The 26,115-nt window shown below is 37.3% G+C and overlaps 1 protein-coding gene across 1 annotated transcript in view; it reads right to left on the bottom strand.

Moving 5' to 3' along the window:
* Positions 1 to 15,068: 15,068 nt before the first annotated feature.
* PTGFR (prostaglandin F receptor) overlaps positions 15,069 to 26,115 on the bottom strand; it is a 47,268-nt gene continuing 36,221 nt past the window's right edge. Inside the window, 5 exon segments of the mRNA XM_032594327.1 lie at positions 15,069 to 16,935; positions 16,937 to 16,994; positions 16,997 to 17,030; positions 17,032 to 17,046; positions 17,048 to 17,080. Coding sequence (XP_032450218.1) covers positions 16,791 to 16,935; positions 16,937 to 16,994; positions 16,997 to 17,030; positions 17,032 to 17,046; positions 17,048 to 17,080 — 285 coding nt within the window. The 3' untranslated portion in view covers positions 15,069 to 16,790.

The following is a 26,115-nucleotide window of genomic DNA, read 5'->3' as shown; positions in this document are numbered from 1 at the left end:
CTCTCCCTAACTGTGCAAGTCCTATTTCTCTTACCTTCATTAATTTGTGCTGATGGGAGTGTCCTCATCACTCCTGCCAGGCCCCAGATTATCCTCCCAGAGAACAGATAGGTTGAAGAGTTTAATCTGTTGGGTTGGAGGACTCTTCCACGTACTTGAATTTGATACATTTCTGTGTCAATTTCAGAAAGAGCTCCAGTTCTAGCTTTGCAGACACAGGATGCTAAAGCATAATTTATGATTTAGTAAACATTCATGTTTACCAAAGCAGGTTGCGACAGTTGACCTAATCTGTTAAATAGTTATTATTGTTTACTTTTTATTTATTTTATCAATGCACAAGACTGCCGGTTTATAAATAAAAAACACACTTCAAATGGATCTGCTGCCTTCATTTCCACTTTTAAGATTTTCCACATTGATTTCTAAAGTTCTCAGTATAATATTTTTCACCTAGTGAGTTCCTTAATGCACTGTGATGATTAACTGACATGAAAGAGGTACACACCAACAAGATTGGGTTCATTTTATTAGTGATTAAGGTACTTGATTACTCTGTAGAGGTAGGCCTGCTGGGTATTTATAAAACTTCTTTAAAATATCATATGCATAGTCAATATCTCAAAAATATCAACAATTTTGATTCCAAGAATATATTACTGAAGCATTTAAGAGATGAGCGGCCACTGATTAAAAACCTTTAGCAAATGATCATCCATAATGGGTTGTATTTAGGCAATTCTAGGATGCCAGTAAGAAAACAATCTTTTGTTTGCTAAAAGCATTTAATAAAATCAATTGCTTAACAAGCTAATGATAAAACCTGTTTAAGACCAAAGCAGATCTTCTTGGAATATTACTTGGAGGATAAATAAGCTGTAAAAGCAGAAGAAATAACAGTTTAGCCACTCAACTCACTTTGTTTCTTTCTTCTACCAACCTACATTATCTGAAAATTGTACCAAGATTTTTTTTTTTTTTAAAAAGGGAATTTTAGGGAAAATTAAGAGGGAATCAAAAAAGGAAAGATACAAAAGGAGATCAAGGAAGCACTTTTGTTTTTCTTCTAAACTAGGAGGAGGTGGAAAAAGCAGAAAGGCAGACGAAGGTCATCAGGGCAGGGCCCTTTACCTGAATTCTTGCAGCTCAGGTCAGATAGGTCAGGCCAAAAGATGCAGTCAATCTCACTGCAGCCCAGCCTCAATCCAGGAAGTTCACAAAGCTGGAATTTTTCTCATCCTTTGTTTTTACTTTACCTGCTATTCCATCCACCCTCTTACTTCACTGGTTTTTCTAGTATCTTTGACAACTGTCAGATTTTTTCCCCCTAAAACTATGAATATCTTTTAAATGCTGTATTTGATTACTGTGAATTTTTTTTTGTAAATATGTTGCCCATATTCTTTCTAGAAAAAGAAAAAGTATAGTATCAGTTTACTGTCTAGATTTTCTAATCTTCTTGTAAATCTGTGTAAATATCTTTGCCTAGCTACCTACTGCCCTGATCTTCGCACAGACACTTTGGTTCACACTCTGTGGGATGCATGGGAACATGATACCTAATCACATTTCCGGGAGAGTTCTGAAATCTTAATTCAGAATCTTTCATTCCATGGAGGACTAACTTGTGGTTTAGCCAAGACGCATTGCCCCTGCCACTTCTCCCTTGCAAATTCAGGTGACTAACAACACAATGCAAAATCACTACTCTAGTCTCACTGCACTTTACTAACCAGACATGAAACTATTTGAAATCTGTTTGAAATACAAGTTAAGTTGTGTTTTAAAATGCTGTCATGAGTCAATAAATTCACTATTCCTTCAAACCTTCTCTGTGACTCTCGGACTGAGCAATAGCAGTGTGGAAGGTAAGCTATGGAATTCTTGGTAGATGTACCACAACTGCAAAGAGAAATACCATTGTCATTCAGTCCCAAGAAACCTACTCTGATAGCTGATGGAGATTTCCCACTGGGTAGGGAAAATTTTTCCTCACCTTCAACAGTCATCGGACAACTGACCGACTTCTGAAACTCAGTCCCATGGATTCACCCATCAGTGACCACAACATTGTATCCATTTCCACTTTCTCTTTCTGGAGAAGAGTCAATGGAAGTCAGAAACAGGAGTAGCCAATTCTAAGAAACATTGCAGAACATCCTTCAAAAACCTCAAGTGAGGGGTGCCTGGGTGGTTCAGTCAGTTCAGCATTTGACTTTTGGTTTTGGCTCAGGTCATGATCTCACAGTTCATGGGTTTGAGCCCTACCTTACGCTCTGTGCTGACAGCACGGAACCTGCTTGAGATTTTCTCTCTCCTTTTCTCTCTGCCCCTCCCCACTCATGCTCTCTCTTCCTCTCAAAATAAATTTTAAAAAAATAATTTTTTAAATAAAAATAAAACCTCAAGTTGTAACACTTGGCTCAAATCAGTCATTCTACTGCTCCAAGTAACTGATAGCAGTAACATGGCAAAATTAACAATCAAGGTAGAGATTTTCTTTTGTCTGGCCTAGATTATTTTCATTCATTTTGTAAAATTTATTCTGCAATATTTCCAGGGGTTCATACCCTGAAAGAAATCAAACAGGCATATAAGAGAAACAAACTAGTTAGCCTGAGTTAGTTAGCCTAACAAACTAGTTGGTTAGCCTGAGAAAGTATTTTACTCAAAATACTTTCTCCATTTTCTTTGTCCTACTTTCTATTTTATTGGTTAAAGACACATTTAATACACTGTGCCTTTCCACTGGGCTATCCTTGGTTATGACTACTCCTGGGAACCTGATTTCATGGACTAAGCCTATATTTCTCACTATTAACGAATGCTTGCATTTACTTACTTTGCTGTAGGAAGAGCACTGACAAAATTAGGAATGGCTAAGAGTAGACCATGAATAGTACAAATTTGGTACTGGATAAAAGTATTCTGAAGGCCAGAAACAATTTCTGAAATCCATGTCAAAGTTTTCTTTCTCAGCTAGTTTCCATTTAACACCTTCTCACTTAGTTAATAACTGTCTCAGACATTCAAGGATGAAACCACATCAAGCATTGCTTTGGAATGTGAGAGCAGAAGTATCTCTATTTAGGAACAAGCAAGTAAACCCTGGAAAATAAGGCAACAATGTAAGCATTACTTCATCTAGCCCCCTAAGTGACTTTATTTGATCCTGGTTATCCTCCCTTATGGTTAAGATGAATGCTCAGAAGTCAGTAAGCCGTCTGTTTTATTCTCTCAAAGATCAAGGATGCATACTAATATTGATAATTCTTGGCATTTTTTATTTGATGGCTTTCTGCTCTAGAATTTTCCTTGTGTAATTAGTATCTAAGATAGTAGTACTCAGAGAAAAACCACAAATTATAGCTAAGAGCAGCAAGAAATGATGTCCTGTTTATCAAGAATGGTGTTTTCCAAAAATGGTTTTAAAGGATTATAGTAAGTATACAAGGCAAACAGTTTTTGCCCTAGCTAATACATTTTTAAAACCATTAAACAAACTAAACAGGTTTTTAACCCTGTTGTAGACTTTGGCACACCTTGGGAAAGATTTAGACTGAGTTTCTCAAATATGTTTGACCAAGAAAAACTTTGTTTAAACAACATCAATTAACAGTTTATCTTTCATGCATTACAATTTTGAAAGAAGCTAGTATAGGAATACGGAAATCCTGAAGACATGAAATACCCAAGTCCAAGAGGAAACATGAACATTGTACCATAGCCCCTTCTAATGTGCCAAAAAGTTCCCGAATGTATCGTATCCAGTGGTACCTGCAACTGTGTCTTCTGTTGCCTGCCCCATGTGCTGAACTAATCCATTCTTTGTGATCTTTCTTTAGATGACCTTCTTCATCTACACCAGTGAAAGAAAGTGGCACAGATAATTTTTAGAACTGAAGATCTGCAAACATCTAGCATCACCTTTGTGTGCCACAGTCTGGTACTTCACAAAGTTAACATCCCCATGACAACAATTAAACTTAGATGTCACTGGAGTGATTGACTACCTTCGATTTTCTCTTGTCCTGCCAACCCACACCTGGTATCAGTGCAGTTGTCCTAACAGGTTGTTTTTTTTTTTTCAGATTTCAGGGGTTTTTTTCTAACATGATCCTCTACAACATTTAATATTTAATAGTATGGTTGTGATGTGATAAATACATAAAGCCTCTTAGAAATCTACAAAGTCCTTCTTCTTTACTTCAGTTTCCTTGTAAAATAATGATAATAATACATGTTTCTTGGGGTTTCTTGAGGATTCAGAAATGTGCGTCAAGTACAATGACTGAGATAGAGCATACTCAAAAAATGTATTTCCCACCTTTCTTCCCTATTCACACTATATTCCCCCTTTTCCAACCAGGCTTTTGCAACTGGTGCAGAAATACATGAGCGTCAGTAATGCCAAATGACTTTATTGCCCCCAATTTTTATAAAGCCAATTATCAACTATAAATAATACTTCTTTTTAAAATTTACATTCATCCTGATTGTTCATTTATTAAATATACTTACAATAAATATTAGAAATGGTTAGGCATAATTCTGGAAAAACAAAAATTTCATGAGTCATATTTGAGGTAGATCTACTAAACATAGAATTTATTTTTTTTTTACTATTTTTAAATTTTCTTGCTGTTTATTTATTTTTGAGAAAGAAAGAGAGCAAGCTGGAGTGGGTCAGAGAGAGAGGGAGACAGAGTATCTGAAGCAGGCTCCGCACTGTCAGCACAGAGCCCAATGTGGGGCTCAAACTCACAAGCCATGAGATCATAAGTCAGACACTTAACCAATTGAGCCACCCAGGGGCCCCTTTACTGGTTTTCAAATGTTTTTCTTTTTTCTTTTAAGTTTTTAATTCCAGTTAGTTCACACACAATGTTATATTAGTTTCAGGTGTACAATACAGTAAAACTTTGGTTTTGTGAACATCATTCATTCCAGAAACATGCTTGTAATCCAAAGCACTTGTATATCAAAGAGAATTTCAAGAACCATTGGGCTCAGTTGTGATCACGTCACATTCGGTATCAGGCACTATTCGTTTTGCAAGACACTGCTCATTTATCAACTCAAAATTTATTAGAAATGTTTACTCATCTCGTGGAACACTCACAGAACAAGTTACCCACAACCCAAGGTTTTACTGTATAGTGATTCAGCAAGTCCATACATCACCCAGAACTCATCACAAGTCCGCTTCTTAATCCCTGTCACCTATTTAACCCATCCCCCTACCCACCTCCCCTCTGGTAACCATCAGTTTGTTGTCAATAGTTAAGAGTCTATTTCTTGACTTGTCTCTCTTTTTTCCCTTTGCTCATTTGTTTTGTTTATTTATTAAATTTACATTAAAGTGAAATCATATAGTATTTGTCTTTCTCTGACTGACTTATTTTACTTAGCATTGTACTATCTATCTCCATCCATGTCATTTCAAATGGCTAGATTTCATTCTGTTTATGGCTAAATATATTCCATTGTGTGTGTGTGTATACATAGTGTGTGGTGTGTGCACGCGTGCGTGCTTCCATATCTTGACTACTGTAAATAATGCTGCTATAAGCATAGGAAAGCATGTACCCCTTTGAATTAGTGATTTTATATTCTTTGAGTAAATACCCAGCAGTGCAATTACTGGATCATGGAGTTGATCTATTTTTAATTTTTTGAGGGGCCTCCACTCTCTTTCCATAGTGGCTACACCAGTCTGCATTCCCACCCACAATGTAAGAGGGTTCCTTTTTCTCTACATCCTTGCCAACATTTGTTTTCTTGTGTTGTTGATTTTAGCCATTCTGACAGGTGTGAGGTGATATCTCATTGTGGTTTTGATTTGCATTTCCCTGATAATGAGTGATGTTGAGCATCTTTTCATGTGTCTGTTGACCATCTGGATGTCTTCTTTTGAGAAATTGTCTGTTCATGTTCCTTTAATCACTATTAAATGACATTAGACAAATGGAATTCTTGCTAATGATTCTGATGTCCAGTCTTACAAATTAGGTAATTCATGTGGAATTATACTTTAATTATAAAACCACATTTAAAAATTTTTTTCATGGCAGCAATGTAACCTGGATTCTAAGAGACTGGTGTTTTAAACCTCTCTATGTGCTTCTAAGCAAATAGCTTCTTCAAGCTATAGATTCTATTTAAAATAATATGATAATATAACGGAATAATATTACCACAGTAAGATCAAATTAGATAATCAATGTACTCCATGAATCTAAAATCCCACTCAGGAGAATCTGAGTTTCACAACTTGATAAAGAGGCCTACTCACCTACTCATGGTCAGATCCAGTGAGTCTCAAGGTACAAGCATAGTTATTGGTAAATAAATACCCCTGATAATGATAGAAGGAGACTCAGAAATCTCAGAGAAGGGAGGATAGAAGGCTGCTTAGACTCCTCAGAAAAGATCCACTATAAACAAGATAATGAAGAGCTGTTGTCATGCTAAATAGTTTGACCTGACGTTGAAGGCAGTGAGGAAAGAAATGATTTGAAAGCAGGTAGATAAAACAGTCATAGTTATTTTTTAGGAAGGAAATTATAAGTTCAATATGAAGAGGCAAAGTGGTGACCCTTTCGGAAACAAAGTGGTGACAAAGAAAACAGCTAGGCAGCTACACATTAGGAAAAACATGATGAAACTTAACCTACAGTGGCAATTGCAATGAAGAGCAAAATCAAGAAACTTGTATGTTGGGACTCAACAGCCAGGTATCATCTCTTAATCATCAGAGCAAAGAATGACTTGTATTCCATAAAGAAATATGTTGTTATGCAAGTGAAGTCTAAATCACAGGCCTTTGCTAAGAGGGTAGTAATAGTTACGAATTTAATAATGACACTCTTACCCACTAGCAAAATTTACTCAGAATTACAGCTGAAATGTTAAATTGCGGAGGGTGGCTATGATCTTGAAAAGAATTACTGGTAAGGCTTATGAGAGTTGAAGTATTTCCAAGAGCAATGTTGTAATGGTAGAATATCTTCCTTTCTTGAAATCTGCAGAGATTTTTCTTCTGAGGCTAGAGACACTAAAATCATCTCCCTCTTGATCCTACTCCATGACTACTCCTCACAAAGCAGAAATGTGGAAGCTCCTAAACACAAGTACAAGTGAATGACAAAAATGCCAGACCCAATGCTTCATTAGGTCAAAATGAACTGCTGCCTCCATTCTGAATTGAATCACAATCCACAATAGGTTCTCCTGACATGTGAAGGCAAGCTGGTCCAAAATATACTGATACTTTAGTTGGATATAAGTGGTAATGGGCTGAAATCAGTATTGGACAAATCACCTATCTTCACAGGCCTGAAGGGTGGGCTAACATGTTTAGGGAATGTAGGAGACAGAAGTCAGTTGATGCTTCTTTATTATAGCGTAAAACTATAGCCACCAAACAAATCCAAGCTCCCTTTCATCCCGAGGCCTTGGCACATGGAGTTCTTCTTAGAAAATTCTTCCCAATGATTACAAGTTACTGATTGGTGCAACTAAGAAGGGCTAGGAGATGTGTACCACAAATCTTATGTTTTGGGTAAGATTCACAGGAGCCATAGCTAGATCTTCTGGAGAATTCTGCCTCATGGGAAATGTCATTATTATTTTTTTAAGGCACCACCAGAAACAATCATTAAAGGACAACTTTAATAGCTGCCTCACCACAATTAAGAAAGCAAATAGCTATGTAGTACTTCTAATTTTAGCTTCTTTAATTCTCAAAACAGTTTTTGAGCTCTCTGTTTGCATTTTCGTTTGAGTATTGCTCTGAGGAAATCACTAATTCCTATAAAGCCATAATCATAAGTGATGACAAATGCCACAATCATCAGGAAACTATATCCTATTGCTGTTTTCAACTCTTCTAATAGTTCAAATTTTACAGACTGTATACTTGGCTCTGAGATTTCAGAATGATATATTTAAATAATTGACTACTTCAAACATTTTCTCTCTGTGCTTAGGTTGATATCTCCCAGAGACCAATGACATATTCTTCTTAAGAGGGAGAGGAATTTTCCTGAGTGGAACATTGTCTTGAAAAATCTCGGCCTGGGTTTTTTCTTCTGTAGTTTTTTTTTCTTCTTCTTACCTTAGAAATGCCACTTACTTGGACTTATATAAAAGACACTGTATTTTTAATGCCTTCAGAATGAGATTTTGAGTTCAAGCATTTTTGTTTAGTTTTGGGTCCATTTATTCTCTACTGTCATTCTAATTGTCTTCAACCAAAATCCACTATATAATTTACTTGTCCCAAAGTATTAGTATTATTTTATTTGGAAACTGAAAAAGTTTCAGTACTACCCCCCAACCTTGAAGCCCAACAACTGACTCAAGATTTATTTACTAGAGTAGAAAAGTATTTTAAACCAACTGGAACTCAAATAAGAATGGAAAATGTAAGAATCAAACAAGAGTATAAACATTGGAAGTGTAAGGGAGGAAAATGTAAAATTAATCCAAATAGCCTTGTTCTTTTCTTTAAAAACAACAAAAAAGAGAGTTTGGGTTGCTGATAAAACATACCAATATAGCACAATTTCCAGGCTACTATGGGAATCTTGCCAGTCTACGTGGCAACAAAAGTCTTTTTGACACCAGTAAGAAATACGTGAGCAGCTAAACCATGGTCTCATTTTTGTCTGCTTTGTCTTTTTATATGTGACTCTTACTGTCAATCTCTAGTATCCTGTGTTCTTCTAGCCCCTTCCTGCATAGCTTTGATATTTTTCAAGTCCAATTTGTTTCAGGTTGGAGCAAACACAGTCCTTAGGAAAGGAATTAAATTGCCAGTACTAAAATAGTGGTACAATTTTGCATTGACAGAAAGCTTCACGGTTCTTTATATGTTTCATATCATGCCATCTGTGGCTGCTTAGCATATTTGATTAAGCCAGTGGTTCTCAAAGTGTATTCCTCAGATCAGCAGTGCCCTGGGACCTTCCCCAGGACCTTGTTAGAAATATAAGTTTTCTGGCCCTACTTAAGACCAACTGAATCAGTCACTGGGGTGGGGCCCAGCAATTTAGCAAGTCTTTCATGTAAAACAGATGCATGCTAATATTTGAGAACCACTGGGTAATAAATCAGTGATAACAAGCTCAATCCCTGTGTGGGTCAGTTTCTGTAACTTTATCTCAATATCACAGACTATATCCCTGTTATGAGCTGAATTGTGTCCCTCCAAAATTAGCATGTTCAAGTCCTAATCCCCCAGTTCCACAGGAGGTGCCTGGATTTAAAGATATGGTCTTTAAAGGTGTAATTCAGGTTAAATGAGGTCACTAGGTCTACTATAACTAGTAACCATATAAGAAGAGGAGATTATATACTGATGAAAGGCCATGTGAAGACACAGGAAGAAGACAGCCACCTACAAGACAGAGAGGTCTCAGAAGAAAAAAACCTTACCGACATCTTGCTCTCAGACTTCCAGCCTCCAGAATTGTGAAGATATAAATCTCTGTTGTTTAAGCCACCCAGTGTGTGGTACTTGTTATGGTGGCTCTAGCACACTAATACAACTCCTAATTAACCCACTTAACCATCTGGAAACTACTGGCCACAGCAGACATCTGGCAAAAAGGGAAAATAGCATTACATAAAATTATGTGGCATATACCTAAAATTCCTTGACTAAAAAGCAATTTAAAGACCATATTCTACTGGTGATAGGTCTTAGGGTCATTGTTGAATCCTAAGGGTAGTATTACTTTTATTATTGTGTATGTCTAGACTAGTATTCCCAACCTGAATTAGTAAGAGAGGCCAGATGAGCTAAGCTCAATATTTCAAAATCCCTAATAAAAGTCTATCCCAGATAAGAGTCCAAGAATACAACTAGAAAAAAAAATGTTTTTTCTAAAATTGTTATCATGGTGTTGGGTCTATTATTTATACATTTGGTATTTAAAAAAAAAAAAGGCAGGGGCGCCTGGGTGGCTCAGTCGGTTGAGCGTCCGACTTCGGCTCAGGTCATGATCTCGCAGTCTGTGAGTTCGAGCCCCGGGTCGGGCTCTGTGCTGACACCTCAGAGCCTGGAGCCTGCTTCGGATTCTGTGTCTCCCCTCTCTCTGCCCCTCCCCTGCTCATGCTCTGTCTCTCTCTCTGTAAAAATAAATAAACATTAAAAAAAATTTTTTAAAAAGGTCCCTATATTACATGGCACAAAAGAAATAAATAAGTGAATTCCATGAAAACTACAAAATCTAAAGATAAAAAACAAAACTCTAACTGTAGAAAATGACATATGGGGATATGTTTATAATCTTTGAGGACAGAATGTCTTTTTTTTTAAGGTTTATTCATTTTTCAGAGAGAGAGAGAATGGAGGGGCAGAGAGAGAGAGGGAGACACAGAATCTGAAGCAGGCTCCAGGCTCTGAGCTGTCAGCACAGAGCGCTATGCAGGGATCGAACTCATGAACCATGAGATCATGACCTGAGCTGAAGTCAGACCCCCGAGCCACCCAGGCACCCCAAGAACAGAACGTCTTTCTAAACAAGAAACAAAACAATGAATCCATGAAAGGTTAGTTCTGCCTAAGTAAATATGTAGAACTCTAGTATGGTGAAAGCTACCTTCAAGTCAGAAGAAAATAGCAGCCTGGGAGAAAAGTTTGTAACACTGGTAAAAAAAATAGGGGCACCTGGGTGGCTCAGTCAGTTAAGTGTCCAACTTCGCTCAGGTCATGATCTCGCAGTTCATGAATTTGAGCCTTGCATCAGGCTCTGTGCTGACAGCTCAGAGCCTGGAGCCTGCTTCAGATCCTGTGTCTCCCTCTCTCTCTGTCCCTCCCCCACTTGCACTGTTTCTCTCAAAATAATAAACATTTTAAAAATTAAAAAAAAAGATAAAGTCTGGTATGGACTGAATGGTGTCCACCCCCACCCCCAAATTCATGATATTAAAGCCTATTCCTCAGTGTGATGGTATTTGAAGATGGGCCTTTGGGAACTAACTAGGTTTAGATGAGGTCATGAGGGTGGGATCTTCATGATGGGATTTGTACCTTTGAGACCTCTCTCTCTGTCTATTCTCTCTCTTTGCCTCTCTCTCTCTCTTCTCTCTCTCTCTCTCCTTCCCCCTCAACTTCCCCCCTTTCTCCACTGTGTGAGGATACAGCAAGAAGATGGCTAGGAAGACAGCTGTCACCAGGTACCTCACTGACTGGCACCTTGATCGTGGACTTCTCAGCCTCCAGAACTGTGAGGAATCAATTTCTCTTGTTTAAGCAGTCTATGGTACTTTGTGATAGCAGCCCAGGCTGTCTAAAACAATATCCTTAAAAACACAGCCCTCCTCCAAGTCAGTAAGAAAAAATAATAGTAACATATTGAAAAGAAAGGTCAGGAACAGAAAATTTACAGAGGAAGTGGAAATGACTAATAAAGGTATGAAAAGATGCTCAGCCTCATTCGCAATGGGAAATACAAGTAACATAACAAAGTATTAAATATGATTTACTTTTGCTAATCACATGGGTGACATAAAAAGATTGCTGAAATAAACAGTAGGTGGTGTCAAGAATAGGGCCTTTTCTTAAGAAAAGAATGGGAGGGAGCGCCTGGGTAGTTCAGGTCACGATCTCAAGGTTTATGAGTTCAAGCCCTGCATTGGGCTCCTCACTGATGGTGTGAAGTCTGCTTGGGATCCTTCTCTCTCTTTGCCCCTTCCATGTGCTCTCTCTCTCTCTCTCTCCCTCTCTTTCAATAAATAAATAAACTTTTAAAAGAAGAAGAAGAAGAAGAAGAGGAGGAGAGGAGGAGAATGGGAGTACATATGTTGCAATATGGCAGTTTCCATGGACATGGAAAATACACATGCCCTTTACCTAGCGATCCCACAGAACATAACAAAGGGTAAGGATATGTGTTGAAATAGCGTTATTTGAAAGAGGCAAATAACCAAAAACAAAACAGCTCTCCTTCAACAGAAAAATTGTTATCTACATCACGGAACACTTGCATTATGTAAGAGTAGTTAGTTGTTAAGAAGAATACTCTGTATGTAACAACCAAAATGGGTTGTTGAAATCCACAAGTTTTACAACACAAGAGTATATCTAGTAGAATCTCATTATTTAGGTGTAGACAAGGATAGGATTGCCTTATTTAACATGGGAAAGTCAGTACTACAACAACAGAAGTCATTTTGTTAGTTTGGGGTTTTACCAATCAGATTTTTTTAAAAATAACTCAAATGTTATTAAATACCTAAGAGTTTCCATGCTTTTGTAAGTGGAAATGTAAAGTGCACTTCAAATCCAAAATATGGTTCCTTTAATTTCAATAATTCTGCCCCTACTGTACTATAAGATGTACAGTATATATAAAATGACATTTTCACTTTTCTTTCATAAACTATCTAGATTGCTAACTAAAAATATGTTTAATGGATGTGAGATTTTTGACAGCATAAAAATCTTCACACTTCTCCTATTGTATAGCGTATCTTCATCATATTGTGTTCAGGTGGTATTTTTGCAGGCAGAAAGGCAGCTCTCCCAGAAATTCTTTATAATTGCAATCTTTGCAATTCTTCCCCTCTGGCAGCTTTGAACAAAATACTTGGTAAATATGAACGTACATCTCAAGATTATGATTTAATTTTAGCCAGGTTTCTGATTTGTTTCTTTTTAATTTTTTTCTTTAATCTTTATGTATTTTTGAGAGAGAGAGAGAGACACACAGACCGTGAGTGGGGGTGGGGCAGAGACAGAGGGAGACACGGAATCTGAAGCAGGCTCCAGGCTCTGAGCTGTCAGCAGAGAGCCTGACGGGGCTCCAACTCACAAAGATCATGACCTGAGCTGAAGTCAGATGCTTAACCAACTAAGCCACCCAGGCACCCCTGATTTGTTTTCTATACTTCATGTTTAGGTTGGAAATGAAGGGACTGTTCTTACTTGGAGAAAAAGAACAGTTTAATCTCTCTCTAGGGCTATTATACTACTTGAGATTTTCTGACCATTTGATAGAATTCAATGGCATGGGATATACAAAGGTAAATATATTCTATCATAAGGAAACTGAAAGTACAAAGAGAAAAATGTATTTCAAGCATCCTCATTTATTGGAAAAGCAGCCATTCCAGACTGAGCTGCAATTTAGGCAATGTTTGGGCAGTGCACAGAAGTGTCTCACTTCCTGCCTTTTTTTAAAACCAAGTTTTTTTCACTTTTTATTCTATAGTGGTTTTTTATCTTCTAACGTTTCTATTAATTGCCAACAACATATGTAGCATTCATTCTCCCTTATCTTTATAGATTATAAGCTACTCAGAGGACTGAATCCTAAATGCTTTCATCCCATGATACTCTTAAATTAAAAAAAAAAATTTAAGTTCAGGTTCGAATTATATTAGGAAGGCAAGAATGAAAATATATAACCTGATATGGAAATCATTTGTGCTGTCTACCAATTATTTTCAGTTCTCCTCCTGGGCATATCATAGTATTGTACTAACCTGCTTCCCTTAAAGGTCGCAGGGCCATCACTTGCTTTGGCCAGAGATGCGTGAACAAAAGTATTATGTCTTACTCTAGGTGGAAGCTCTAAGAGCCAGTTCGCGATTCGCCGTGTTTTCTCCCCTGTAGCATGGCGAACAACATGTAGGATGGTGGTTGCTCTGTCACCTAAGGTCTCTGAGTCATTACAATGAAAAGAGCTCCCTTTCTGAATGGACAGGAACCATAGGTGAGAATTTGGGGGGTTATTTGTTATCACAGACATTTCTCTGCTATTCTGATGCATTTGGAAATTTTCAGATTTCCATCAAAATTACTACTGCTGGGATGCCTGGCTGGATCCATCGGTAAAGTGTCTGACTTCAGCTCAGACACTTGTTAGCTCTGTGCTAACATCTCAGAGCCCGGAGCCTGCTTCAGATTCTCTGGGTCTCTCTCTCTCTCTCTCTGCCCCTCCCCCGCTCACTGTCTGTCTCTATGTCTCTCAAAAATCAATAAACATAGAAAAAAATTTTTAATATGACCTGCTTAGATGAAACACAAAAGAAGAAAGAAAGAAAGAAAGAAAGAAAGAAAGGAAAGAAAGAAAAGAAAGAAAGGAAAAGAACAAAAAAAAGAAAGAAAGCCAATGTCACAGAAAAGTGGAAGGAAGAGAGACATACCAAAGATAATAAAGAAAACAAGTTGAAATTCTTCCCACCGAATAGATAAAAATAGAAGTTTAGATTCAAGAGTTCCAAGCTTTATAGACCTTCCCAAAAATAGATTCTTGATAAACACTAGTCCAGTTTATTATAAATCATTTGTTTGAAGCTTTAAGCTAAAACACTAAATTACATGAGTTGCATACTGATACAGCAACAAAATATACACATCTTAATCTCATACAGTGCAGCACATATGAAGAACACAAAATATATTTATTCACATCACACGTTGCGTCTACTGTTAAAATGCATCAGTAACAAGTCGAAGTCCAACATTATTTACCAGGTGGTAAAATATTCTGGCACCAGTTGAAGAAGCAAGAAATGTCCATTCCCATCCTTCATCTTCTGACCTTAGTTTATTAATTTGGAGCAATGATGGCAATACAGGTGAAGCTAGCAGCAAGTTTCAAAAAAGTTCATCTATGTATTTAGCAGGTGCTTATCTGGGTTCTAAATCAGAACAGACACAATACTAAAGCAGCTCTTTCTTTTACAGACTGAAAATGAGCAAACAAGACCATTTATTCCATAAGACGTGTGTGTGTGTGTATGTGTGTGTGCACGCTGCATTGTTAGCTTTTGGGGTTAAATTCAGCAATACAAACTGTATTGCACTTCAGCAATACAAACAAGTAAAAGCAACTTTGGCCTTTAGGAAAAAATTTAGAAATTTAGAAATTTCTAACCTAGTTAAAGCCTCAGTAAACGTGTGATGCGTTGAGATGCACCTACAACTAATTATGAGTCAGTATTATCTGTCTTTGTATCATAATCATAAAAAACCCACATGCCATTGGCTTTTTTGGCCTTTTTAAAGTCACTTAAAAAAGAAAAAGCCTGTCATTTGCAAGCCATTTCCCCAGAATAAAATAATTTCCCAAAAATAATAAAATCAAATATTATGTGAAGTTGCTCGATACTACTTTACCAATGAGAAGGGAAAGTCAGTTATTCTGGTAATCTAATTATACATTTTAAGTTATACATTTTATAAGTTTAAACAGAGCTTAAAATTTCAAAATTGGTTAACCTGTTGACCACTATTTGTGCTATTTATTTCCACTCATCTTAATAAATGTACTTTCACATTAAACTTTATATGAAAGTTATCGATGGATGCTACACTCTATTATTCAACTTAGGATGCCAAACTCCACTGAAATATATTAATAACAGGGATAAAATTCTGAAATCAGATATATGCATAATCGTGTTCACTTTATTTCATTTTCCTTGAACAAAAAGCCTAAAACAATGTAAATGCATATTCTTTTATTTTTTTCTTTTTCAGTTTTTGGTGTCTATTTCTTGGGTTTAAACATATAAAACCAACTTAGTTGCCCTAAACCTACACTCAGATAATACACATAATCCTTCCAGGATATGCAGAGAGTGACTCACCTGTCATTTCTAACACCTTCCACACCCATGCATTCCCACATATGGTAATGTCACAAATTCTCTTCAATACAGATACACATGGCCAGGGTACATCATGGCAATAGAGCAACCATTATGCCATTTACTTAGAAGCCTTAAGGAGAGAGGCCTGGAATCCTGAGTCACAACACATGGATGTGTTTGCTACAGCATCCTATCCAGCATGAGGAGGAAGGATGAAATTTTGCTTCCTCGTGCCTCAGTTCCCAGGATTGTGTTTCTTGTTCTCTGATACAAAAATGAGAGCTCAAAGTAGAGCTCCTTTGCCAACATTCTTTGTACTTCACTGGGCAGAGTTTCTTAGGATCTGCTACACTGCAAATTACCTGTTTATGTGCTGACATAGAGCCTTTGTTTCTCTAAAAACTACTTACTGTGCACTAGAATTTTCAGAGAAAAAGGAGATTGCTTGAAAACCGTGCAAATCTATAGCTTGCCAAAAAAAAAAAAAACCCAGAAAACAAAAAACAAAACAAAACAAAACAAAAACCTTCAAACAACAATTTACCTCCATAGTAAAACATGCAAGCAGTCATGTTTGTCAAGGATAGGTCATTCTATAGAGGCTCGCCAAGTCAGGCAACCTGACAGCCACACCTGGTGTAAGAGAGGTCATTATAACTATAAGCCACAGTGACTCCCATGTGACATGACCATACATATATAGATAGAAGCAACATAATGAGGGGTGTAACAGACCAGATCAAACAGCGAGGGTGCTCCCCTTCATTGAGCCTCGTTTATAAGGAACAGTTGCAGAGCAGTGACCCCCAAATCAGCCATTTCACTGTGAAGGTAAGTATTGAGATGTTCTTTGTCAGATAGGCTGAGTCAATGCTTTAGGTTTCAACACAGTCACTCATTCCAAAGTGTAAAATAACATAAATAAGCTCAATTTTTTTTCAATTTGACTCCCCCATGGAATTATCCCATCGTGTTTACCTCCAGTTGACAAAAACAAGTGGAAAGATGTAATTATACAGTTCATTTAACAAATTTCAAAAGCCAAGCCTGACAAAAGTGCCCCCAAACTAACTGCTGAGGTCTGAATTTCCCAGTTAGGCTTTCTATTTCTAGCCAATTAACTGAAATACTGACGACGCTTTTAATTTTGTCTAGACCTACACTGACTTACTGTTCTATTAACTAGGTGCTCGCTGATTTGTTTTCTCTGCAACTGGTGACTCAGAAATAGCAGCAACCTTTAAGGAATTTTTAATGGAGCTGAGCTCCCAAACATGCAGGCTGATGATATGCACTCCACAGCAGCGTCTGGCAGTTTGTAGAGGTTCCTAGGACTGCCTTCCGTAGCAGAATATACACCCAGGGATCTAAAATTTGATTCACGTTGCCATTCGAAGAGCAAAAAGCGTGGTTTCACAAGGTCTCCAGAGAATGTATTTCCATTTATTCCAATGTTGGCCATTGTCACCTGAGAAACAAACAAAATAACAAAATCAGTTGATACAGGCATTTTCTTAGTCATATAGTTGTTTAGCCTTAACTAGCTAGGCTACAGGGCATCATTTCATTTTCCACAAAGTGACGTTATTTTGCAAAATACTGACAGAAAGAAATGAACAGTAGCAAAAACACCTGATGTAGACATCTGGATCCTTTGAGTTCAAATTGACATTAGAACTACAACAATGATAACTTATTTGGCAAGTCAAATGTACACAAATAGAATGACCCAAGAGAGGACAAAAAAATGAGACCAGGAACAGACCTTTTCTTACTTTTGGGAATAGTAAGTTCAAAGCCAACATACATTTGGAAGTTTCAATGAAAAAAACTAAAGTTTATTTATGTAAACCATAAAGTTCAGATAAACTAAAGTGTAGATAAACTATAGATAAGAGGTTCTTAAAATTAATTTAGAGCATCTGATACAATTTGCACATGGAAATGGTATTGTTCTGGAATGTACTTTTAGAATTTTCTGCTTTTGTAACCACAATACCGGTAGCTTTCTTCTTATTTCTTATTCCCTTCTCTGATTCCTCACCCTCGCTTTTAACTTGGCTAAAATATTCCAAAAATGCAATGGAATTTTCTAAGGGTTCTGAGGAAATGAGTCCCCTCTATACTACCACTTGGTCAACAATAACAATGTAGATTTTGGCCTCATGTATCATTTCCTGACCTCCGTGATATAAAGAGATCATTTTGTGGAATAAGTTCCATAAATGGCCCCAGCTACATGTCAGAACTGGTCCAATCACTGAGCCCAGCTTTGACTTCCAAATAAACAGTTGCAGAACAGACAAACAAGAGGGCTTTGAAAAACCTTGGCTATAAGAAAGAAAAAGAAGAAAGAAAAAGAGAAAGAAAAGAAAAAAGAAAGAAAAAAAGAAAAAAGAAGAAAGAAAAGAAAAGAAGAAAAGAAAGAAAAAAAAGAAAGAAGAAAGGAAATGAAGCAAAGGTGAAACTGAAAAATTAAGGGAGGGTCAGACCACTATACCACCAGCATTAAGAGAGGGTATAACAAAGTCTAAAATCCAAATGAAAAGAAAATCATCTTTCTTGTCTTCATAATGGACCATTATCAGAAAGAAATGTCTTAATTTGGCCTGATATGAATGGTTGAAGGATGAACATCCCTCATCCAAACCTTCATCTACCTACACAACAAAGTACAAACTCCTTATCTGGCTGGCTCCATCAGATACATCTGAAGTCTGCTGCCAATTTTATATGCTATGCTCCAACTGCTGTGAAGTCTCACCTGTCCCAGGAGCACCCTGCCCTTCTGAGCTTGGCTTGTGCAACTCTATTTTAAACTCCTATGTCCCTTTCTCTGCCTGATAAACCCCAATCCATCCTTCAAGCCCCATGGAAATGAGCTCATCTCCATGACATTTTCCCCAACTTTACAAGATGAATTAGCTCCAAGATGAGTTGCTCCTTCTTCTGTGCTATCACAAACCCCCTGTCCATAGCCAATTATATCTCTTACCCACACTGTGTGATAATCATGCATTTATCTCTATTATCTGTAAGCATCTCTTCTTTTTTTTTCTAATATCCAGTACAAAAGCTGACACCTAGAACGTACTCAGTATTAGAATGAATAAAATTGTATTATTTTCTATTCATTGAGGCTATTTCTAGAAGTACAGCAAAATATGTGATCATCCATCATAACCAACTAATATTTTGAGGCTTAAATGTTTCTGGAAAGTTTTAATACAACAGCATCCACTAGTGAAGGATTCAAAATGCTTATTGTCACTCAAAGGAACAGGATCTTGCATACATGCTAATTCCTTGGGAAATGGCTCTTTCCTTCTGGGTTCATTTCCTAGGGGAATAATGTATCAAACGTTAGACCTAACCATTCTGTAGCTAATAAGGCCAACCAAGTTTCAACATAGAAAAAAAAATCACAGTCCTTGGGATGTCTGGGTGACTCAGTTGGTTAAGCGCCTGACTTTGGGTTAGGGTTAAGGTTAGGGTTAGGATTAGGGTTAGGTCATGATCTCACAGTTCATGAGTTCAGGCCCCTCATCCAGCTCTGTGCTGACAGCTCAGAGCCTGGAGCCTCCTTCATATATGTGTCTCCCTCTCTCTCCCTGTCCCTTCCCCACTCTAACTCTGTCTCTGTCTCTCTCTCAAAGTAAAAAGATTGAAAAAAATTGGAAATAAAAAGAAAAAAATAAAAATAAAAATCCTCATCCAATAAGTACCTGGGTCAAGTATAGGCTCTATGTCACTGTTCCCCAAGTTATCCAACAGCATAGAACAAATAAACCTTTATGAGCCTAGTCCTCTTAGAAGAAAGCAGGGCCAAGACTCAGGTAGTTGGATTGAGATATTTTTCACTTTATATTTTTTCTTTACTAATCAAATATTTATTGATTATCTGCTATGGGCCAGGCAAGGATGGAGTGGCATACAAGTAGACGTGTGCCTTCCTCCCACAGAATTTGCAATCTATTGCTGGGGTTTGGGAGATGGGGAGTTGGCTCAGGATGAATGAATAAGTATTTCTCTTGCCTTGTGAGTATTAAATGAATGTATTTTCTATTAATGATTAGATATGTTCCTAGGAATCTCAGAGCCCAGACAAGACACTGGGAAACAAAGTTGGGAACAAAGATGCTTCATGTAATTGCCTAGAACAGCTGGGCCTTGTTTAGAGACATGCAAATTAAAAACACCTGAATAACATGACACATGCTTCTCGAACTCTCCTCTCTCCTTGCAGTGTGGTCACCAGCTGTGCAAAGACATTGTGTCCTCGGCTAGCGGAAGTATATTAATATATTTATTAGCATATTATTGAAAATTCAGGAAATAAGTAACCCACAAAAGATAAATTATGGTAATTTATGTAATGGAAAAGTATGTAAGCATTAATGTTTGTGATCCAGAGTTAACTTTTAAAAAGCAAGTTACTAAACTGTATCAACTAAGTAATCCCAATTTGGAGGAAAAAAAAAACAAAACCAAATATGTAATTTTGCAAAAGTGTAGAAAAAGACTAGGGTGCATATCAATTTTCAATTGGTTATATCTAGATAGTAGAATTACAGATAATTTTGATTTTTTGCCTTGGTTTAAGCACTAATTTACTAATATTTTAGGTAGGTCATGCATTGCTTTTGTAATTCATGCATTTTCCAAGTAATTAGTTGAAATATACTCTTGTACTAAAGAATCAGAACTTATGTGGATTATTTATGTATGTCTGTGTGTATGTGAATGAGGTGCCACAGAATTGCCCTGAACAGGGCAAGACCTGATGACCCTGACAGAAGTGTGGGGGCTGGGAAGTGAATGAGGAAGTATGCCATGTTCCCTGGGCTTGGTCTGTCAATAGTCACCTCATAATCCTTGAAAGACTTCTTCTCTGGTCAGCCCACCAAACTGGATTCCAGAGAGCTGTGTACAGATTAGATTCTCATTACACACTCCGCCTTTCATCTAATTTCCAAGTGCTATCCATCACATGGAACTAGAGGAATATTATGTATTATTTTTCTAAATATCTTCCTTTTGAACCTTGACATGTTCATCTTGACTTAGAATTCTGAGAAATGGCAGGGCCAAGTGTTTGCATATTCTATGGAAAAACCAACTGATTAACATGATCCCTCTAAGCACTCACACTAAGATGAAAGACAAATAACGAAGTCAAAGAAGTATATGGGGGAAGGGATTATGTTCACTGCTGGTTGCAAAAACCAAAATAGATAGATGGTGAAATAAATCATCCATTCATTTGGACCATGTAATACAATTATATGAATTGTTAAGGTCACCGAAATTATAAATCTGCCAGGCTATTTACTCATAGATAACAGTTTTATTCTGGAAGCTATTTTATCATCCTCTACTGTAAGGTCTATGTATCTTTGGGCCACTATCAGGACCCCAGTGGCTGTTCACAATTAAAAGCAATGGTAAATTCAAAAATCATGCTTCCTTTCCTCTGAGCAATCATAAAAGTAAATTAATCTAGATCTCACATATATATGGAATTTAAAACAAACAAACAACAGCAACAAAACAATAAAAACCTAACTCACAGATACAGAGAACAGACAGTGCTTGCCACAGGTGAGGGAATTTTGTGGTGATCTTAACTAGACTTATTGTGGTGATCATTTTGCAATATACACAAATATCAAATCATTTATGTTGTAAACCTGAAACCAATATAATGTTATATGTCAGTTTTATCTCAGTTTTTTTAAATAAGTAAATCCATCTAGCAGGATTAGCTTTTGAGTGTTTACTATGTCCAGTATTGTGCTAGATAGTAGTGATGCAGAGATGAATATTTATAGAGAAATACCATCTAACATATTTTGCATATGAATCTAGTTTTTACTTCTGTCTCTCACCACCAAAATGAAATCTTCTAGAAGCATATATTTTTCTTTGGTTGGTTCTCTGTTGTATCCCCAGCACCTGCCATACAGTAGGGCAGTAGGTATTGTTGAATGCATTAAATGAAGGATGTCCCTATGAGGAGAGCCCAACGAGGAAAGCAGACATTATAATGTCGTAGTGTAATACAGGCATGTAAAAGATGCCATAGGCAGGGCTATTTACTGACATGTGAGCTCAGATGCGGTCATTGGAAATTATAACATTTTGCAATCTTCCCAGTATACCACAACTATAGTTATTCATACTTGACTAATTTTGAATTCATGGTGATTCTGCTGCAGTTTGTCAAATTTTCTTTGTCACTAGTTTTTAGGAAATTTAAATGAATACATAATCAAAACCATTTCTGGTGGATGTCCAACTTCTGTAGGACAGCAAACATTTTTCTAGAATTTTATCATCTATTTGCATATGAACAATGTCTATGACAATATACAGGGTCTCATCTAGTCCCTGAAGCAGGTGTTTTCACACGTAATTATCTTATTCCAAGAAGCAGACCATAACTTCCGTCCTTTTCTGTCATCACAGAACACCAGTTCAGGGACAGTTTCTTTGGGGAATGATAGTGTATACAGAAGTACAATCCACTGATTACAAGTTACTATCCCTTATAATATTATCAACCAAAACACTGATCTTTAGGTCTGGCACTTGAATAACCACAGAGATAGGGGATAGTTGTGAATATGCATTACAATCCAGCCTTATGGATGACAAAAAAAAGTTCCATCTGTAAGCTTTACCAATGGACCATTCCATTCCATCTCCATGTTTGAGAAGTTTAGCTTATGTTATTGGATGACTAGTGACTATAAAGAACTAGGTAAAGATAATGGATTATTAAGTGCCCACAGCACCTAAGAGTATCTTCAAAGGAGAAATTCCATTTAATTCAATTGTAATGGCAATTTTGGAAAAGGAAATCATATAAGTTACTGAATCTGTCTCAACTAACGGGTGACTTTTAGAGTTAAATATATTTGTGGTGATTTAACCAGATAGCATTTATTTGGAACTAGAATAGTATTGTATCTCTACAATATTGACTACAAGAGCCTTCAGGGAAAAAAACAAACAAAACTACTCTTGTGCAAATCTAGAAAAATAGGTTTAAAAAAACTGTCAGAAACAGAAACATAGAGGCTCTAACAGGATACTTCTTTACAACTATGAATTTTTTCCATACTTAAATTTACACCATGTAAACTTTTACACCCATTAAATATAGAAGGTAGCAATATTTCAGTCATTTCCCATTTACAGACTGCTCATTGAAATTTTTTTTAACAGTATTTTTGCACATGGTAGATGATTTAGAGATAAGTAAAACTAGGAATACTACAATAGGGAGAGGACAAAAGTCGTATGGTATTTCTTATACCCCCAACTGTAGAACAGCTACAAAATGTTGCCACCCCCAAAGTACAGATCAGTGCTGCAAAATACAAACATTTGTGCAGATTAAATTTTTATTTTCTACTTGATTTGTTGACAGAATATTAACAAGGGGCACTGGATGGCTCGGTGGTTGAGCGTCTGGCTCTTGGCCTCAGCTCAGGTCATTGAGCTCATGATTCGTGAATTCGAGCCCTGAGTCAGGCTCCAGGCTGATAGTGTGGAGCCTCCTTGGAATTATCTTTCTCTCCCTCTCTCTCTGCTTCTCCCCTTCTCTCTCTCTTTCTCTCTCTCTCTTTCTCAAAATAAATAAGTAAAATGTAAAAAAAGAAGAAGATTACCGAAGACCCAGTCAACAGCACATTCTTGCACCTGCCTAAAGACTTACAAAGTTGTAAACAAATGAGAGAACAGGGAGTGCTGTATAGATATTGCCCCCTTTGGAATGGGTGCAATCCCAACCATAATACCCATAATACTTCACATGCATCCTTGCTCCTTCACATCAGCTGAAGAAATGATGTGTAAAATGAGCAATGGGAAAAAATTTTTAACTAAACAGTACACAGAGACCAAAAAAAAAAAAAAAAAAATGTGTGCTACCTGAAAAATCCAAAAGCTCATCTTTCTAAAGAAGATTCAGTTGTAGAACCCATGTATTTTAATTTGCTATTGCAGTCTCTTCTACAAGGTCTGCATCATTTTTTAAATCTGTTAGTGGGAAGATTTTACCAGACACCTAAGGTATAACTGTCCATGTCGTCCTTGGCTGTTAGTACTCACAAAAGAATGCTGTTATTTTCTTCTTTCTGATACTTTTTAAGGGAATAAAACAGTCATTTATCCCAAAACACCAATATCACAAAATTTAAAATAAATAAATTATATATCAGTTATGTCACAGGTGATCATGTCTTAAGAAAAAATATAGAAAATGTAAAATAGGGGCCTGAGTGGCTCAGTCAGTTAAGCATCTGACTTCAGTGCAGATCATGATCTCACAGTTCACGGGTTTGAGCCCTGAGATGGGGCTGACACCTCAAGGTGCTGACACCTTGGAGCCTGGAGCCTGCATCAGATTCTGTCTCCCTCTCTCTCTGCCTCTCTCTCTCTCTCTCTGTCTCTCTCTCTCTGTCTCTCTCTCAAAAATAAATAAACATTAAAAAATTTTAAGTAAAAAAAAAAGAAATGTAAAATAAATACAATCAAAAGATATGCTCTAGAGACCAAAGAGATTGTACTGAGTTACAATAAAAGTAAATTATTCATAACTGAATGAAAATCAACTACCCAGTTAAGAGAACATCCTTATTACAAACTGCAGACCCTCATAGAACTTGACCATTATCAAAACCCAGGCTGGCACTAGTCCATAAGGACTGGTCATTCCAGCAGTTATGGGATCCTGGATCATGGGAAAGACATAAAGTCTCCTCTAAACCAGACATGCCACCTAGGAGTGAGACACATAGCCATGAATACTAACAACAGAAACTAAAACTGAGTATTTCCTGTGCTAGGAAAGCTCTTTTGATATACAGGTCATATCATCTTCCTAACAACCCTGTGACCTGTGTATTGTTATCTGCATCTTACAGATAAGGAAAGTATGGTCCGGCAAGATAAGAGACCCAACCATGGTAAGTGTCAGAGCCTGAATAAAAGCCTGTCCAAGGCCTGTCTTCTTAATTACTACCTCCAGGCTCTGCAGCTTACTGGCTCAATTCTCTGACCAAACTTCACCCCGGAAGAGTAGACGAAGCCCTCCTCAGGACTGGGACACACTCAGGAAGGCACTTGCCTGAAGGAACAGAGACCTCACAGCAACCACGCCAAGGAAAGGACGCCGTTAGAATCTGTTTCAGTATCAAGAAAAGTGCCTTTCCTGGCCTTGTTCCTGCCACTTCTTCTGCCACATCCCACCCACCTTGAGGCAGTGGTGGGGATAGGAGAAACAATGCTGAATTAAGGCCCTGCTCCAATCATAAAATGCCTTAAGAAGTCCTTCTCTTTCTCCCTTCAGATTAACACAGATATACACACCTTGCCCCTGAGATAGGACAAGGATGACAAGGCAGAGGCTGGTAAACAAGATTCCAGATTGAGGTCTCCTAGTCAGAGGGGGTCCAGGGAATTCCGTTTCAAAATTCTTGGCCCAAAGCTAGAGATGATGTAGAGGGCACAACTACGTGTTCACGGGGATCACTACCACCAAGACACAAGTTCATACTTCAGAAAGAAAAGCAGGAATGTCACTGAAGGGATTCTAAGAGCAAAGGCAAACAAAATCTGCTTTGTTATTATATACACAGAAACTGTCTACATCACTTCACATGAGAAGACAGAATCACAAAATCTTAGAGTAAGCAGGAAACCTTCCTTCATCTAGTCCAATCCTCTATATAATGTGGAAATTCCTTGCAGGTGTCTTTAAGCATCTGGTGGAGAAGACTCACCCCTACTCATGAGAGAATCTCTTCCATTTAAACTGTGTGAGTTGCTGAACATTCTCTATTATCATGAGCTGAAATTTATGTATTCTAGGTTTGGTTTCCAGAGCACCGTAGGATAAGTGCTGTCAGCTTTTCACAACTTTTATAAATAACACTTTTATCTGTTTCTTCCCTTTCTTCTACTGCTCCTCATACACATGGCTTGCAAATGCCTTGGCTATCCACCTCTTATACCTGAGTTTCTCAACCTCCCTTTTAAAAAAAATGCACTGGTTGGAAGTAAAATTAACACTTTCTTATATAGTCTGACAAGTACAGAGCTCAGGGGAACAATCACTTCTTGAAATCTGGAGAAACCACTCCTATCTGTGCCTCCAGGATTATGTCAGCCAATCTTCCCCTTGTGAACAGATCCTGGCTCATTACAGGAAACAAGCTTCTTACTTACTAAAAGTACTCCTAATGAATATGTGGAGCAAGACAACCATCATATTTCCCTGCTTGCTTCCAAATTATTCAGGCTTATATGTAAGGATGTATAAATATTTAGACATGGGGGAAAGCTCTCAGTTTTTCCCCATTGAGGATGATATTAGCCTTGGGTCATTCATATATGGCTTTTATGATCTCAAGGTATGCTCCTTCGATCCCTATTTTCTTGAGGGTTTTTATCAAGAAAGGATGCTGTATTTTGTCAAATGCTTTCTCTGCATCT

The sequence above is a fragment of the Lynx canadensis genome, chromosome C1, assembly GCF_007474595.2.
Source record: "Lynx canadensis isolate LIC74 chromosome C1, mLynCan4.pri.v2, whole genome shotgun sequence".
Taxonomy (NCBI): domain Eukaryota; kingdom Metazoa; phylum Chordata; class Mammalia; order Carnivora; family Felidae; genus Lynx; species Lynx canadensis.
This window is presented reverse-complemented; position numbering and strand designations above follow the sequence as displayed.